This window comes from Haemaphysalis longicornis, unplaced genomic scaffold (assembly GCF_048455015.1).
Source record: "Haemaphysalis longicornis isolate Haplotype H1 unplaced genomic scaffold, Haemaphysalis longicornis Haplotype H1 scaffold_3, whole genome shotgun sequence".
Taxonomy (NCBI): Eukaryota; Metazoa; Arthropoda; class Arachnida; order Ixodida; family Ixodidae; genus Haemaphysalis; species Haemaphysalis longicornis.
In genome coordinates this window covers 78,850,781-78,868,532 of record NW_027526335.1, presented here as the reverse complement: position 1 = coordinate 78,868,532, position 17,752 = coordinate 78,850,781, and the positions used below count along the sequence as shown (strand labels likewise).

Genomic DNA, 17,752 nt, shown 5'->3' with positions numbered 1-17,752 from the left:
TTTCGACCACCCAAACGCGGAGTCGCTTTCCGGAGTGCTCCAGAGCGCTCTAAAACGACCACCCGAATACAGCATATGTACCAACTCGCCTAATCGTAAAGGAGTACTGACACGAAATTTCAAAGCTGAGATAACTATGTAAAACGCTTCCTTTTTATCAGGAGATATCTCCCAGCAAGTTTCAACAGCAACCGTTCAGCGAAACATATTTAAAATCCATTTTAATCTTCACCCGCACGAGAAAGCCCAGAGCGGGCCGACATGAGATCATGTGCTACTTGCCCCAAACTGCCGACGTCGGGGCTCCCGTGACGAAGCCGACGCGCTGGCTGTGGTTGGCGCGCGCTGCTCGGGCGTGTGTACACGTCATGGTTTTGGAACTGACATCATGCTGCCCGGGCCTGTGGGGACGGCGAAGACCTCGGCTGGTCTGGGCGCGCGCGTGCGCTCGCTCGCGCGCGCTTCCAGAGAGGCAGCCATGCGGCAAGAATGGTGACGTCATGTGATACATCCTGTCATGGCGGCCGCTCGGCGTTTTTTAGTCGAAACCGAAACTGGCACGAATAAACGACGCCGTAAATTAATGTTTACGCTGCACTCGACCGTCTAATCTGTCATTCTATGATTAGTGGGCTGGTAGGCCTTTCCGCCTGTTTCTCTCCCCCTCGTCCTCCTCCATATCTTCGAGAAAGTGTCGCATTTATTAACAGGTATTGCACCATTTAGACCACCGTTGCCTTAGTTAAATTATACCTAATTTTTAAAGGGTGTTTGCTCACGTGCAGTACTCATGACATTGTAGAATTTCGAACCATGAGCGCTTTGTTTATGAAAGCATTTGTGTGACCTTTCTTGTTGGCGGAAATGTAAAAATAAAAAAAAGCTTTAAATCCCATTTCCATCTGCTATAATACTGTTTTGCTTCGCTGCATGTGCTTAGGGTGATCCAGTGGCGTTGTCGAACATAAACGTATAGCAAAGTGTGTACCCTCTGTGCAGAGCTGAGTGGATCAAGCATAACATAACATTCCATGACAATGGCACACTGTCCTACAAGGAGACCAAGCGCTTCTACTTCGACAGAAGTCGCTCCGTGGGGCCAGAGACAGACGAGATCATGACGGTTAACGTTCCTTTCGTGGTAAGTGTGGATTGATGTACTTTGATGAGGACAATTGTTCCGTGGAGAGGGTTTATTTTTTAAGCTGCGGTCAACTTCTCCGCGGACCTGTTTCATTAAAAACAGCTGACCGCGGACTCTGCCCATCACAAGCTTTCGCCACTGGGCAGCAACTAATATCTGGTTGTCCCCTAATCTAAAAAAAAACTGTGTTTGATTCTTCTGTCATAGGAATCGGTAAAACACGAAAGTGAAATGTGCAGCGAAATCGGCAGCTGAGCATGATTTGCGGGTCGGCGGCTGTCTTGTGGATGCGCTTGGCTAGCGACGTCCTGCTGGCGGGTCGCTCCGGCAAAGGTGTACTGGCGTAATTTCCGTGACGGATATACCGTCAATGAAATCTTGGTGTACCCCGGCATAAAACACTGTCGTGTTAAAATATAAAACCCGAAAACAGACAACCCTAAGCATAATGTGCTCTTTAGTAGTACAGGTTGCTTCGCCGCAAGAAGACCCTGTGTGCAAGGGTCCATCCTTTACAGGCCGCTTGCTTCGTTCTACTGGCGTCATTTCCGTGACGGATATGACGTTAGTGAAATCTGTGTATCCAGGAATAAAACCCTTTCGTGTTAAAAAGAATTTGAATAAGACATGCATTTTTTGTTTGATTTGGGCGGTGGATCGTGCACAGTTTTCAGCACGAATTCCCAACGCGCTTCCGACGTTCCTCGCAGACAACGGCACATCTCCTGAAAGAGCAGAACTTCATCGTGCGTGGCATCGCTTCGCTCTCGCTGTCTGGTCTGGGACAGCGGATCTTCATCTCCCGCTCCGTGGGGCAGCTCACCTTTGGCGGCTACCCCGACATCCTGGTGCTTCTGGGCTCCGTCATTGACTCAGGCCGACCGCGGCCAGGCCAGCCGGGCTTCAACATTGGCGACGTCTTCAACCGCGGATACCGCACCATTATCGACATGCTCGGCTCCCTCGTCGACCCCGACCGCCAGGGCACCAACGGAAAGTTCGGATACATGATCAATGTGAGCGCACTTTGAGTCTCATATACGGCGTTGCGGGTGGCCCTTATTTGCTTAAAATTGAACAAGTTATTGATGAAAAAATGAAGCGGTGGACATTTAAAATATGGTGTATACTGCCTGGATGACACTCCTACATATCTGTATTTTCGGGAATGCGCAATATTCCTCTCCTTTCTTTTTTTTCTTCAACTGACTAAATTAAGCTTTGCATCAATGGCAGGGGCTTCTCGAATAACTTCCACGCGCAAAGTTATCAGCATGAACAGTAACGCCTTAAGTTCTGCTGTGAAGAGCCTTGCTTTGGTACAAGCGAAGTGCGGACGTTTCGCCAGGGACCCTGACATGTTTATGACGTACATCCCAAACCAGATAAAATGTTCGTAACTGAGCCCGGCAATAGGTCAAGCGCTTCACACATTTAATTATGCCTGTTACATGGGTTATCTGTTTTTCGCTTTCTTTATTAGTAGTTCATTACTGATAATCTTTTCACCGCATAGACACCCTTTTAGCGTGCCGTTTATTATTCTCTTTTCCGCATCCTTTGTGGTTTTGTAAGTGCCCGATTGGTCCGAAAAAAAAAACAAAATAAGAAAGAAGGAAAAGCTTGCTGTTGCACCTCACAGCTTCGGCGCATGAAACCAGATATTTAGAATATTTATTTCCAAACAACTATGCACTCTTAACCGACGTTTCTGCTGGACCTTTGCTGATTCTATAATTACTCTAGTATTCTGCTGCAGGCACCTGGGGGCGGTTAATTTAAATTTATTTCAGAGTGAGATGCACAAGCTTTATTTACTTGCACTTTTTCGTGCTAAAAACTTTTTCTGCCCCTGGAAGGAAACAGCACCCGTACGAGAGGGCTCAGCGCAATTCCTTTCTTGTGGCTGCTTAGTAAAATGCTTCTGCTCTTCTTTTAACGCCTGGCAAAGGACATTTCGGGTACATGGTTCACGTGGGTCCCCTGCACATACGCTTCTCCGGTCCACACACATTCCTGTCCGCTGTTTATTATTTTTTTTTTTCGGGCTTCGATGCATGCGTGATACACGGTGGGCACAGCTCTTTAATAAACCCTATTACCGATTTGCCTCGCAGAAAAACAACACCGTCGACGGGGAGTACACAATCTTCACTGGTGAAGATGACATATCCAGAGTCAACAAAGTGTATGAGTACAACAAACACAGGTAATTTTCTTTTCGGTTTCTGTCTTTTACTGATCTATTTTATGGGCATAGTGTGGCCTGCCTGATAGGTGTGCACACCTGCCAGAATTCTGGGCTAGTAATTTTATTTGGTTCATGGTGCAGGAAACTCCAGGTTTGGGCTGGAGAGGAATGCAACACGCTGAAAGGAACACGTATGTATTTATTATCATTATAATGAAATATTAATACATTATTAGTATAGTTATTATTACTATTGTTTATTAGATGCTACGACCTATCCTTTCTTTGACACCTTCAAAGTCACCGAAAGACTTTTCTGACTTGGCTGGGGCTATTGTGGATCATGAAACGGCCTAAAAAAATTTGTTCAGAAAAAAAGCGAGTGCTTTTTTCACCACCCAATTTTATGTAAAAACATGTAAAATACCGTTTGAGTCCAAATATATGTTGCCAGCTGTTTACACCAAAACCTCAAGCAAACGTTCTCGGCCGTCCCTGATTTTATGTTCAAAGAAAAAAGTTGGTCTGGCAAAAAAGGAAGGACAATTGCGAGTTCGAATGTGAATTTAAAATTTTTAAACTGAGCTGAAGAAAATGAGAAAAGTGGGAAAGATATGGAAGGCTATTCGTATGCCCTTGTATCCCGTTAACAACATAACCAAGCTACAAGTTAAAATTCTGGGAGCAGCTAATAAATGTGACCACATTGATATTGTTAGCTATTTATATTATAAAAATTACACAAAAGTAATCAACAACAAACTCTGCTCATTACGTCATTACGACATTTTGTCCATTTTACGCGTCCCAACTCCGAGTAACATGGTGGTCGGTCTGGTTCGCAATGTACAACATTGTAAACTGCGAAGCTTCTGAAATTTTTCGCAAATTCGGTTCCAGCTTCTCAGAAAAAGAGAGAAATTAAGCGTACGGTGCATCGACGATAACGTAAGATCTAAAGCTGATTTTATCTGGCACAAAATTTTTCCATCCAGGAATGCATTGTGAAAAAGAAAGCAAAGAAAAAAAAGTGTGTCATACTATTTTTTTAGCCCGTGCACTGATGTACCGTGTTTTATGTTTCTTCAGTGGGGCACCTCCGGCCGCCTCTGTCAAAGAGCGACGAGCAAGTCGTGTTTATCCCGGACATTTGCAGGTACCAGATTTAGACTTTTTTTAAAAAGGCCACCTAAACGCAACATTTTGTCCTGCCTGTCTATCTGTCTGTCACTCCATTTAGCTGCAGGACCAAAAGTTATAATTCTTGACAGGCAAGACTGTTGCAAACTGCTTAAACACACATGGCCATACTATTGAGCGCAAAGTCGTTAGAAAATGCCTGGAGAGGCGAGATAAAAGCACTGACTGTGACAAAAGAACAGAGCTTCGTGCAGGACAAGAAATGAAAGACGAAGAAGATGCGCGTTGTACCAACAGATGGCGCGCAAGCACTGCGAAAGCAAGAAAATCGAATGTCATTGAACAAACTTTCATTGACTTTATCGGAGGAGGAGAAGGCCGTGAGCGGAGATGGGGTTAGGTGGAAGGGTTGGCAGAGAAGACTGCAGTCTTTCGACAGTGGAACAAGCAGAAACGCGGCCAGTTTACTTTTCTCAAGGTCTCCCGCGCACTAGGCTTAGCAGCACTGACGTTCACGCGCTGAGCTGCGAAGGACCGCGTCTCTACCTGCAGGTCCATTCCGATGGAGAGTGCCGGATACGAATCGTTCAGAGGCCTAAAGGTGAAGCGCTTCGCGGCGGGGGCCTCTGCATTCGACGCCGGGCAAGAATTTCGTGAGAATAGCTGCTTCGCCGGCAGCCGACCACTGCCACAGGGAGGATCCGACCTGGGGCCTTGCAAGCAAGGTGAGTCCTTTTGTTGCTCTGGCTTTGAACAGGTGCCAAGCTCTGGGGTTAGAAGACGTACCGCAGTTGAGCCAGGATCCTGATTTAGGGTGTAAAGGGTCGAACACATGAGCCGAGAGGGACGCGTATCCGCACGTGTATTCGCACTATGGAAACCGGTTCGCCGGCATCCAGGATAAAGCATGAAGGCTACAGGACTGGTTTCGGAGAGGGAAAATCGCGCGCGGGAACGCGTCGCCCGCCGGACAAGCGATTTTTGGGCAGTGCATGTCGTCTAGCCCATATGAACGCCATCGTTTTATACACTGGGGTAACTGCAAGGAATTTCTAAATAAACAGGAGGAAATCATTTTAATTTTGCGCTAAATTTTCCTAATTCCGAAAGTTGTCTCAACGCGACACTACCGTACGTGTACAAACAACTCTGTCAGTTTCAACGTGTTAAATATTCAAATGCCGCATGAAGGAATAAGAAAAGTTGCACGTTATTGTTCTTTTGGCCGGAGACAAGTTTTCAATTACCTCTTTTCATCTCACGTGCCGTTAAACGTATGTTTCCGCACGGCTCATTGTCGTGGTTCGCAGCATTCCTTTTGGCGGGGCATGTATGGCTCATAGAAAAAAAATTCCGATTACAAAAGTTTTAGGGCGCTATCAGCAAAACCATTTCGGGTTAGGTGCTTTAAGTGATGCCATTTTATTTGGGATATAGAAAATGTACTCGACAAAAATCGGTTGTCTGCCCATTTAACTGAGCCAATAAGGTAATAATCACTCTCAGTCTATCAAATTTACGAGATTTTTAATGCCCCGGAGCTCGCAGGTGACAGTGCGGAGGTGGGGGGAGGGGGGGGGGGGGAGGATAGACTATAAGTGCAGAAAATGGTGCGAGCAAAGATCAAGCCGAAAAGCGAACAATGAATGGCAAAAATACGGAAGAAGCGCAAAAGCGCACCCAAGAAGTTTTAGAACCATGTAAAATTACTAAGCTCAAAAAGCGATATCAATAAAAAATTCTTGATTGATAAGGAGAGGAAATATTTAGAAGGGGAGCACGCGTTGGCGCATATTCATCGATTAATTAGAGAGAAGTTTAGGAAGATATCGTAGGGAAGCCCGCACCGATAATATCAGCGCCACAGAAGACCGCGGAAAGGAAAGTAAGTTTGAGCAACCTTTATTGGAAAAAAGCAGATCAAAAAGTTTCCCCTCAAACAGCAGTGGGCCCGGATGGAATACCAATGCAGCTGATAAACCTGCTTGGACCTTAAATAAGGCATCGTTTATGAGGACAATAGATAAGCTGGTATAAAGCAAACAAATACCGGGGTATCGGCTAGAAAGTAGGATGGATTTAATGTAGAAAGGCAGAGGCAACAAAGCCAGTATTGAATCATACAGACCACTCACAGTAACGCCTCAAACTTTCCGGTTTATCAACCCCTCTCCACCATGTTGTTCCGCAACCGAAGTTGACCAATGAACGCTACATCAGCACCTCGCTTTTCCTTCTTGTTTTCTGGCTTCTTCACATTCGTGTGTTAACCTCCTCACTGTCCTGTCAGCCCATGCAAGTCCTGCTTCTCCCTACCTGCTGACATCCTCTCCAGCCATCACTTTTGGAAAATATTTGCTCAAATTCGCGTGGCCACAAAACCTTGGACTGCTAGACAAAGAACAGTTTGCGTTACAATTGTTAATTATGTTTTCTTTGTTTTCGTACTTTGTTTGCAGGTGCCCCTCTTGTGCTCTCATTCCCTCACTTCCTGTTCGCTGACCCTTCCTACCAAGCAGACGTTGATGGCATGAATCCTGATGCTGACAAACATCAGTTTTTCTTCAACAGTGAGCCTGTAAGTTGCCATTTTTTCTGAGGACGTTAAACAACTGCGACGAGCCCAGGTGTTTGCGGGCCTGCCTGTAAGTGCTGCGAAACCGTAAAGAGAGGGGGAAGGTGGATAAAACTGTCTTACTCCCCCTAGAAGTTGAAATGCCTTGATTTCGCTGCGGTGCTTGGGCTCAAGACAAGAAAATTGCATTATGAAATCATTATTTTTGGTGCGTACCTCTCTAAATAAAACAACACCTTTAGGATAATTTGGTTTCACAAGTCCCATTAGAAAAAAGAATACTTATGATAGCTTTACTGGAATATGGGGTATGTATATTATCTGCGTATGTAGTATATGGTCTCCATTGCATTTCTGTGCCTGTGTTACCTTTATTGAAGTTACCTTTGTTGAAAACAAGGTGCTGACAGACATTGAACTGACTGTATACAAATTGCTTCTGGCGCCATTAAAATACTTATCTGTTGAAAAGTATGGATCATACCTGAAATGCAGTTATGTACAAAATGTTATGCGGTGTAATTGAAATGCATAGCCATTTTTCGTTTTGCCTTCTAACTTTTCATTGTGATTCCCTCTCTTGTCACCAAACTTTGAAAACAAGGTGGCAAGTAATGTGTTTTTGTTTTATAGGATGCCGCTTTAGTAATCCACTGCGCACTGGGCACGCAGTTTGATGCACCTTAATTTTGTGAAAACATTTATTGCAGACACTCGGGGTGACTGTGAAAGTCCGAGGCCGGATACAAATCAGCGTGATTTTGGAGCGAGTCTTCGGCCTTGGGTATGTCGTCAACCTTGTTCTGGTTAGTCTTATCAACAGTAGAGAACAGTTGGCCTCAAATATCACACAACACCCGGCCACGGCGCCGTTTTTCTGATAGAGGCGAAAAAACAAAAACGCGCCGGTGTTCGATATTTCGGCGCACGTTAGAGATCCCCAGGTGGTCAAAATTAATCCGGAACCCTCCACTACGGCGCGCCTCATTGTCCTTGTACGTCAGCGCGTTAAAGCCTACAATCAATCAATCAATCAATCAATCAATCAATCAATCAATCAATCAATCAATCAATCAATCAATCAATCAATCACGCATGTCACAACAGTGTAACTGGGAGCTTATAAATCTGTAGATTCAAGTCATATTGCCAGCCCTATAAAATAACGACCCTTGACAGAGAAAGCGAGCTGCCTATCAGCACTTTTTGCCTTGTGGCACCAGTAAGATTTTAAGCTGTTGATGCGGGCTAGCTGGTACATTGCAGGGCTGATTTGAGCGTTGGGTAACTAGGTAAGCTATAGCAAAGATCACAGACTCCTCTTATACCCCTGTCACACGGGCACTTTCAATCGCGATTGAAGTGAATCGCGATCGAGTTTTCGAGCGCGCTCGACGCAGTGCCGCTGCTACACTGCCAGGGTTGCCACTGAGTTTTAGGTCAATATCGCCAGACGGCCAGCAAAAAGTCGCCGAAAGTCGCCATTTTTGCTTTAGAATTCGCCAACAGTGTCGCCACACTAGATGTCTACGGCAACGACTAAAAATAAAAGCTCCCAATTTTGTATAACCCCATAAAAATCAGCAACGTTCAAAACACTTATATTGTATTGATGTTTTTCAATGCCAGTCGTATGGTACGCTTCATAATGCCTGGTTCTTCGACTAGCCGTTAGCCGGCGCCGCAGGAAAAGCCCACTATGGAGTAAGCAGCGGCTGTTGTATTGGTGGAAAAAAAGCAAAGAAGTCGATAAAGTGTCATCCCAAGCAGGGGTAGCGGCAGGGCAGAATTAAAAAGAAATCTGAGTTGAGGGTTAACTAAATTTAAGTTACTAAGATAGGCTAGATGGCGCATGCCGTTACGCCGATTCAAAGGGGAGGCCTTTGATCATCATCATCATCATCACTTTGGCGGGAAAAGCTCACTTTGGCGGGGGTTTGCACGCAGGCGGCCGCGGCCGTGGTGCAGCAATCCTCCCTGTTCTGCGAGACTGTGACTGTGGCACAACCAGCACAACCACAGCTTGGGGAGCGCGCTGCTCTTCGAGGCTCGAGCGGGAGCTCTCCGTACTCTTGTGCGCTCCGTACTCGCCACTCTCGGAGCGCGCGGTGGCCCCGCGCCGTTTCACACCGGCTACGTCACCGCTGAAGGCCTGGGTCGCACTAGAGAGGCTTTCTTGTCGCACAGGCCACCCGTTTTCGGGAGCAACGCGGCAGTAGACCATGTACGGTGTCGTAGCCTACGCGGGGGCAGCGGAGGCTCGGTAAGCGCCACTCGCCAACACCAGCGGGCTGGGCGCACGAAATCTCCGGACAATCCGGCCGCCGAGCCACCGAACGACCAGCGAGAATTTTCTCGCCCCGCCGCGGACCCCTCGCCGCGCACGCAGTCGTTCCTAACGGAGATGCTCCCCTAGATGCAACCTCGTTGTTGCAGCAAGCCAGTAGCTTGATCGAGTCCCTTTCAGGCGGAGGCACCGAAGCTGTCAAGGCTACTGGTGAGGCTGGAAATACCAGTTTACCGCGGTTACGAGGATACCATCAGCGTGACCAACTTCGCTGAGGCTCTCACGCACTACCAGACAGCCATGGGACTCAGCGACAGCGATATGCTCGCTCGTGTCGTGCCAGTCGTGCTTACGAAGCGAGCAGCGCAGTGGTACCAGGTTGCCGGTCACCGATTCGCCACGTTCAATGAACTCAAGGCGGCCTTCCGTCGCTAATTTCTTCCAGTGGACTGCCATCGGAGGACGCGGCGTGAACTGGAGCTGCGCACACAAGCTCCCTAGGAATCCCTCCTAGTGTTTGTGCGGATTATGGATAAGCTATATCAAATCGCCGAACCGACAGCCCCGAACGATGAACGCGTCGAGAGGGTTATCAGGCAGGAGCAACCCACTTTTGCGGCGTACCTGCGCGGCGCTCGGTTCGGCGACCTGGAGGAGCGAGCCGCTGAGGCGAAGCGGATAGAGGGCCACATACTCGCTTCCCGAGCGTATCGCCCTCTTCCTCCGGCAAGCCAGGCTCTTGAGCCCCGCTGCGCGTGGAAGGGAGCTTCCTCTTTTTCTCGCCACCCGCCGGACGCCGCCCACGCAGTGGGAGCGGAAGACAAAGGTCTGTTGGAAATTAGCGAACGAGCTTTGGACCCATACACTTACGGACGCCACACGGCCAATGCCAGGAAAAAGCCTGCAACAACCGCCCTGAACTCCCAGGTCCGGCGGCAGGCGGAGACACTCCAAGGGATGCCAATCGCGGGAATACCCGTGGTGGGCTGCGCTGTTTTCGTTGCAGAAAAGAGGGCCACATCAAGCGCAACTGCTCCCAGCCGCCGGCGCAGGTGGGAAACGCAGGTGCCGGCCGAGCGGGAAAGCATGGGAAAGCCCGTTCGATCCTCCCTAAGCCGCCCGGGTTACCCCGTCGGAGGGCCTGCTCCGTTCATCAGTGTCACCATTGCGGGCCGAGAATCCTGGCTTTATTGGACACGAGAGATAGCGCTTTGTTCGGAGACGAAATGTTGTACGTCTTGCAACAGCGTTCTGTTCGCCTCAGGGAGTGCCGAGCTGTGTTCAGCCTTGCCAGCGGTGTGGCGCGTGCCGGCGCCGCCGCAAGGTTGACAGTTCGATGGTACGGGCGGAGGAGTCGATGTCGTTTTATCCGCCTGCCAAGCCATAGTGTCCCCGTGATTTTGGGCCGCGGGCGACTTTCTTCGGAAGTCCAGAATTACGATCGACATTACGACCCCGCTTTCTGACCCCCGATGCCAACCCCCACGCCGCCGCCTCGACATGCCCACGCCTCGGGCGAAATAAGACACTGAACAGAGACGACTGAAACTTTCGAACACCGCATGACCGCATCACGCGCAGAGGTATTGCGGCCGTGTCAAAGCAACACCGACTAGGCAGAGCAACGCCACCTAGACTGGAAAGAATTTCCTCTAGGTGGCGTTGGGCAGAGCCGTCGGGACGGACGGAGAAAGAGAAGTGGGGGAGCGAGAGTCCCAAGCCGAAATTCGCCATAAAATCGCCATGTCGCCATTTGTGATTTTCGGGCGCCACTGGCCTCTCAAAGTCGCCAATTTGGCGAAAAGTCGCCACCAGTGGCAACCCTGTACACTGCACGTTTCAATCGCGATCGAGAAGTTGCACGGGTTGCACTCGTGTACGCCAGATGGCGCTAACAATATAATTGCGGCCGGCGTCTCGTAACTTCGCGCGGTCGTAGGTATACGTAACTATGTAAATATTACCTCTCGCTTATTTGGGTCAAGTTGTTTGACACAATTTGTGGCGTTAGTTGAAGTTGTCACATTCTGTGCCATTACTGATCGGGGACGAGAGTATCGCCGCTTTCGTTCGATCGCGCTTGGAAGCCTCGATCGCGCTTGAGAAACCAGGATTGAGTTCGAGCGGGATGGAGCTCGATCGCGATTGAAACTGCCGTGTAGCATGCGCCCGATCCGGATTGAGCTCGATCCGGATCGACTCAATCGCGATTGAAAGTGCCCGTGTGACAGGGGTATTACCTGTCTTTTCCGTACATATTTACACGGAACTTAACCAACCGTAACATCTTAACTCTATAATTAACAAGGTGTAACCTCTTTTCTAACAAGCACCAGCATATCCAAGATTTTGTTTGCTGGGTATACTATAAAGTAGGAAAAAAGGAGCAGGAGGTTAACCAATTGGGTTCTAACCCCTCCCTACACACCCCTCAGTGGGGAGGGTCATATTAACATTTGGAGGGAGGTGCCTAGCTAGTAGCTACTGCCCAAGCGTTCTGATTCGTACGGCCACCGAGCCATTTCTGTACAAAGCAAACTGCTAATCATTCTGGCAAAAATTTTAACTCTACATACTCGTCAGCCCCATCCCCCAAATCCAACCCCACTGCCTCGCAGTAACAGATGTCCTCTCTGATGCAGGCCTTTTTCACGCGTCGCTGAGGGCGTGCTCCCGCTCTTCTGGCAGGAAACTGTAAGTGTTTCTCTTGGGCCTGCCTGTAAATGCTGCGAGTGGAGGAAGTCAGTCTTTGACGCTTTGCTGTGTGGTGCAGCATGTCGAAGCCAGGGATCCCACGGTCAACCTGCTGAAGACCATCGTTCAGCTGCCCGAGTACTCACAGTGGGGAGCCGTCGGTCTCATCGTCATTGGTTCCGTCCTGTTAGCCGCTTCGACCTTCTTGCTGTTCAGGTGCGAATCGACTCAGTTTATTTATTCATGAAGCCATGGATTGTTGTAAATTTGGATATGAAATTTTTATGTGCGACACCACTGCTGCTTAAAGGGAAGGTGAAGCGGTTTTAGAATTAAAAGAAAAGTTGACTAGCCGCAAGTACACATTGAATAGTTCATGTGTACGAAATATTTTCGCAATACATGCAATAGAAGCGGCGCAATGAGCAAACAAAAGTGGCCCGATGCCCCGCCCCCATCTCGCCGCGCGATGCCGGAAGACCGCAGAGCGCGGGCGAAAACCGGCTGAAAAACGTCATACCTGGACTTCCGGCCGGATCGGCCGCCTCGGCCATGCTCTTTTCGCCGTGTTTCCTTGTGAATGATACTTGTTGTTGTTGTGGTTGATAGCACTCATTTGTACAATTTTCGTGTTCAAAAAGTATGCACGAACGCCAAACGAGGCATACGTTATCATGCCGTATTCCTAAGCAGAATAATGCCACGCCGGGATGCTTGATAACATACGGAAGCGACAGCCGAGGTGGCTGTGCTTGATGACAGAGAATATACTATACTACGTTAAATACTTTGTAAACGCTCCAATGCGGATTTTTTTTTTTATGCGACGGACGTGAATGTTCACATTAGATTCTAGATTTAAGAAGGATGGGAAATACTGCTGAACTTTGGCCGGGGATGTTTCGTTCCATTCCAGAAACCAAGTCACATTTGTTCAGGAAATACTTTTTTCGTTAAACGCGTCGGTTTTCTTTCCCTATGGGCTCAGGGCAGTGTTAAAAAAACAATTTTTTGGCGAAACTAAAACAAGGGGCCAATCCTGATAGAAGTTCTCTCCCTGCTGAGAGGTAATTAAACAGTATTCTTACACAGTAAAAGAACCAAAACCACAGATTACTTATTTTGCAAGTATGCATGTCACGATAAGGTGATGTTTGTCTGGAATTAAAAAAAAAAAACACCACTCCGAACCACCACCGTGCCATAATTTGTGTTGACTGCGGGGGCCTAATTTTTCGTCCAAGATTCTGTGTGGCTGCATATTATAACCTGGCAAGCACTTGTTGTCACTGAACCTCAAGTGTGCTCCAGTGATAGTCGGTGATATATATAATGATGATACTAAAAAAATTTGGAGCGAAGAGTAAATATACGGCCTCTGTCCGACTAGCGCGGTAAATGCTTAAATCTAGTAATGCTGAAACAGGCCAACGATTCATTATCACAAGCGTTTGGTGATTGTTATCTAAAGTAACGTAACTACAACGTAACTGCCTTGTCCGACTGGTCTGTTAATTATAACGAGGTGGCCGTAATATTGTAGCAGAATGCGCAACGCACAAGCGAAAATCAAGCCCTACTACAGCCAGTAATGCTGAGCAGGCACTAGTATGCTGCAGTGTTTTCAGAATAAATGCATGTGAAGCAGTAAGACGCCACTCATCGAAGTGCAGCTAGCAATCGCGGAGGCGCCGTAGCGCCGCTGCCGAAATGGCGCGCGCGTGTGGGTCTGTGTACGGGGATGACGGGGATGAGTATGGTGGGCGACAACGAACAAAGGAAATGCGGAAGCAGAGTCTGCTTGTTGGTTTATGCGTGTACCGGCAAGATGTGTCTCGCATATACGTTTACAGCGCATGAACGCTATTTTTTCGCGCAGTGCACGTACGTGCTTTTCGCTGGTACATTGTTTAGAAAACGCCCATTAATCTTCGACATAAATGGTTTTGTGTATAATAAGAAACAGTTAAGGCAGTACCTAATATTAACATAAGGTATAAAATCCCCCTATGCTGGTTGCCTAATTCAAAAATATTTTGATGGAACCCACTAGTCGACGTCACAGTCACTTCTTTGGGGTTGTCTGTCGTGTAAAGCAAATTTAAGCTCCAAGATAATTGAACCAACCGCACGGGAAAATATAAAACAAACTTCCAGTCATGTGCGAAAATTAAACTGCAAGCTAAATTGCCGCAAAGGCAACCGTGCGATCGTTCGCAATGCTTCTGACAACCCGCGCGGCCGAAGGGTGTCCTCCTCTGACGTCATGACTGGCGCAACCAATCAGGGGCGTCAAAAGACGAAAAGCGCGCGTCTTTCAAACGGGGCCGCGCTTTTTGCAAGATAAATGCCACTTGGACTCATGTACGATAAATTTAAATGTGATATTCGGAATCAGCGCGCAAGAAACTATATAACTGTTAATCTAACTCAAATTTTTTGGAAAGCGCTTCAGCTTCCCTTTAACCACTTTTAAAGAGGCACTGACACAAAAACTTTGCATCTTGTTTTTTTTTTTTTTGTTGTTGTTGCGATAAGTGGCTAATGACCTATTCATCACGTCTAGAAACCTCATTTGCTCCAGCGCGCGGCGGTTGTTTAATTAAAGGCGTTTTTTAATGCGGCCAGTCGCAGTTTCGGTTTCAGCGGGTGCCGCGAAAGGCTGCATTTGGCATAGACAAAGCTGCCCACGTAACTGTCGGACAAATATCAGAGCAGAGCTGCCGTAGCACTGTCGATTCCGCGTCGGCAGCAGTTTCTTCTAATGCCCCTACGTATTGATCTCGTCAGCCGCTTAATTAAAAGCGACCGTGGACGTGATCAAGGCGCCGCGAGTGCAAATTGCTGCCGCGGCTAGAGAACGACGCCCGGCGCTCGAGGCAGTGGGTGTGGAGACGCGCGCTGGGAGTAGCCGGCCGGTCTGCCTACAGGTCTGCCTACAGTCTGTCAAGCCTAACACATCTGTAGCCTACAGATGTGTTAGGCTTGACACTGCGGCGGATATTCGATTACTATCTCGTAAGCGGTGCAGATGACGATTTTTAATGCAATTCGCCATCGTACAATTAACTCCTTTCTCGTATGTGCTGCCTTGTTTGGGACTTGACGCGAGTACCGTTTCGTGTAGCGGTAACAAGCTATCGCTCAAGCTACCTGCGCCGGCCTGCGCCATTTCGCGGCCGTGGCCGCCGCCTACGCAGCGACTGCACGGCTCGCTCAGTGCGCTTTTCGTATCCCTGGCGCGTTTTCGCCGCCAGTGTAAGAAAAAGCAATAGAAATTGAGTGCCTCGAATCGCAGTAGAACTCTAGAACAAAAGTTCCGACCTCCGATCGGAGCGGCGAACCGGCGAGAAACGCCGGCAGTGCGGAAGCGGCCAACACAAACTTGTGACGTGTTTAGATGTTGTTTATTTACTTCCCATCCTGGGAATGTAGATTGCGCGAGGTCCATCGCTGGCTGCTCGGTTGCGTTTCGCACACTTTAAAATTGATTTTAAATATGTCCTAGGCTGTATTTGCCGCTGCTATATTGCAGATGAGGTATGCGTGTTCACACCAATCTATCTCCGAAGTTATCCCGGCTTCAAAAGTTTGTGTCAGTACTCCTTTAAGTGTTTTATACTATCTCCGACCACATGTAGCTTTCATACATGTCAAGCAATTTACAACTGCTCGCATTTTTGTCAAACACCTTTTTATAAACTGGCTGCTTATTGGACACTTGATATAACTTCAGATGTTATATCTCTATGAAGACTTTTACGTACATATAATTCTGCATAATGTGCTACCTAGATTAGTACATCCCCTACTATGTTCGGTCTTCATCTAAAATGAGGCACACGCAGTAAATATGGGGGTTAGTGTTTTATTGCAAATAAGAATGCTTGTGGTTCACTAAAAACTGCTTTGAAGTTACTTGAACAGATGTGCAATTCATGAGCATTTGTACAACCTGACCAGCCAAAATCCCTGTGCGTGAAATTTCACAAAATCTAACACTCAGGAGCCACTACTTGACACATTTTTTTGTTTCGAATGCAACCCATCTTTTCTCAAATCAGTATAATCCTTGTTGAACGGAATGCTCTGTATTTTACATCTCTTTTTAACGGATGGTATGCATCTAATGGAGGTCAAGGTTCTGTTGATAGAGTTTTGCAATGTCCACAATTTATAATCGATGTGACCGACAAATTGTGTGCAGCAGAGCCTGCTACCAGCTTTATTCACCCCGACATCTTTTTCTCTGTTCCAGACCCCGCACCAAGAGACAAGAGATCACCAAAGTGCAGCCCATTGACGGGGATGCCAAGAAGTCCACGGACGTCCCGTGCGTCGAAATGCTTCCAAACAAAGTTGAAAAGATTCTTCAGAATGGCCTTGATCGCCTCCCCAACTCATTCGGGATCACGGCTGTACGCAACAACTTCATCAATGAGCTCAAGAACACCAGGAGGGCTTCTGACCCATCTGCACCAGCAGAGGCGGACATCTACAAGACGTGACCCGCAAGATGTCTACAAGATATCTAAGACTGCAAGATATCTCTTGTACATAATACTCCCCTAATGGGCAACAGAGACACTGTGTTCTACTACTTGTTTTGCAAAGGATCACTTGAGAACTAAGAGCGATTGTGTATATAGTTCCCACTTTTTTACTGAATGCCTTGAGAGAACGCCTTAAGACGTGCCCTGCTCTGTGTTTAATAGGACTGCTGCCAAAGTAACTGTGGCCTTCACTGAGGGCATGGGCCAGGTGCGGTGCTGTAATGTCATAAAAATGCCATATGCCTGTACTCAGTGTACAGCGTAATAGCAATGCTCCTGAGTAACCAAATGGAACTGCCATTTTCGTGTTTGTCTCTTTTTTATGCAGTCCATTTTGATGTTTATCGACAGGTAGAAAGGAGCCTTATGATAGCAGTTCGGCTAACACGAGTGACCTGTATATCAGTTTTAACTATAGATAAACAATATGGCACAGATATTGTGTACGATATGTGCAGCTGCATATACAAGGTGCCAGCTCAACTGATGATGGTCTAATGGAACCTGTGGCTGTAAACAAGCTGGAATGAAGATTGCCACATTTGTCTATGATAAGGACTTCATTAAAAGTGTATACCCTCTGTGCCTTATGTTTAAGTACAAACTGGACACTATGCAGCCTGGTTATAAGACTGATGAGCTTGTATTGACCTTGTAGAGTAGCTTTCAAAGCTTAGTGTAGAATTATAACAAAAATTCTTAGGGTGCCAATGACCTTTTGCCTTCAAGATGCAATGGTAATTGAAAGATCTGTCTCCTCTCTGCACTGAATATGCAAACACTACGCAATCTCAGCAACAATACCTCTTCCTGACAATTCTATCACTCAATTACGGGTATAAAACTCCAGGTCGAACTTCTCAGCATGTCCAGATAACAAAACACCAAAAAGTTTTGGATACCCCCCGTCAAAAATTTAAACCAGATACATGAGACTTATAGTGTGCTGTGTACACTTCTTTTTCGCAAATAGACAAGCAGCCATCTAGCAGTGCCCATACATAGTTAGGTCTGTTCCTGATTTCCTAAGTTGTTTCTGCCAACAGTCTTCAACCACATTCCAGAAGCAACGCTGTAAGTTTTTCTCCTTTTTACGGCTGTGATAGAGCAGGTGGGATGTCTTTAGTGTGTAAAAATTGTAAGTCTTAATAAAAAAAACATCTGGAGA

At 47.3% G+C, this 17,752-nt stretch overlaps 1 protein-coding gene across 4 annotated transcripts in view; it reads left to right on the top strand.

Annotated features, from left to right (window-relative positions):
- The window catches only part of LOC144174700 (scavenger receptor class B member 1-like), a 93,696-nt gene extending 75,944 nt beyond the window's left edge, over positions 1–17,752 (top strand). For all 4 annotated transcript variants that reach the window (XM_077703523.1, XM_077703526.1, XM_077703525.1 and 1 more), the window contains 11 exons: positions 1,000–1,141; positions 1,855–2,160; positions 3,262–3,353; positions 3,477–3,526; positions 4,425–4,491; positions 5,028–5,200; positions 6,935–7,053; positions 7,761–7,834; positions 11,980–12,031; positions 12,111–12,247; positions 16,290–17,752. In XM_077703523.1, coding sequence (XP_077559649.1) covers positions 1,000–1,141; positions 1,855–2,160; positions 3,262–3,353; positions 3,477–3,526; positions 4,425–4,491; positions 5,028–5,200; positions 6,935–7,053; positions 7,761–7,834; positions 11,980–12,031; positions 12,111–12,247; positions 16,290–16,539 — 1,462 coding nt within the window. In that variant the 3' untranslated portion in view covers positions 16,540–17,752. The remainder of the gene's footprint in view (positions 1–999; positions 1,142–1,854; positions 2,161–3,261; positions 3,354–3,476; positions 3,527–4,424; positions 4,492–5,027; positions 5,201–6,934; positions 7,054–7,760; positions 7,835–11,979; positions 12,032–12,110; positions 12,248–16,289) is intronic.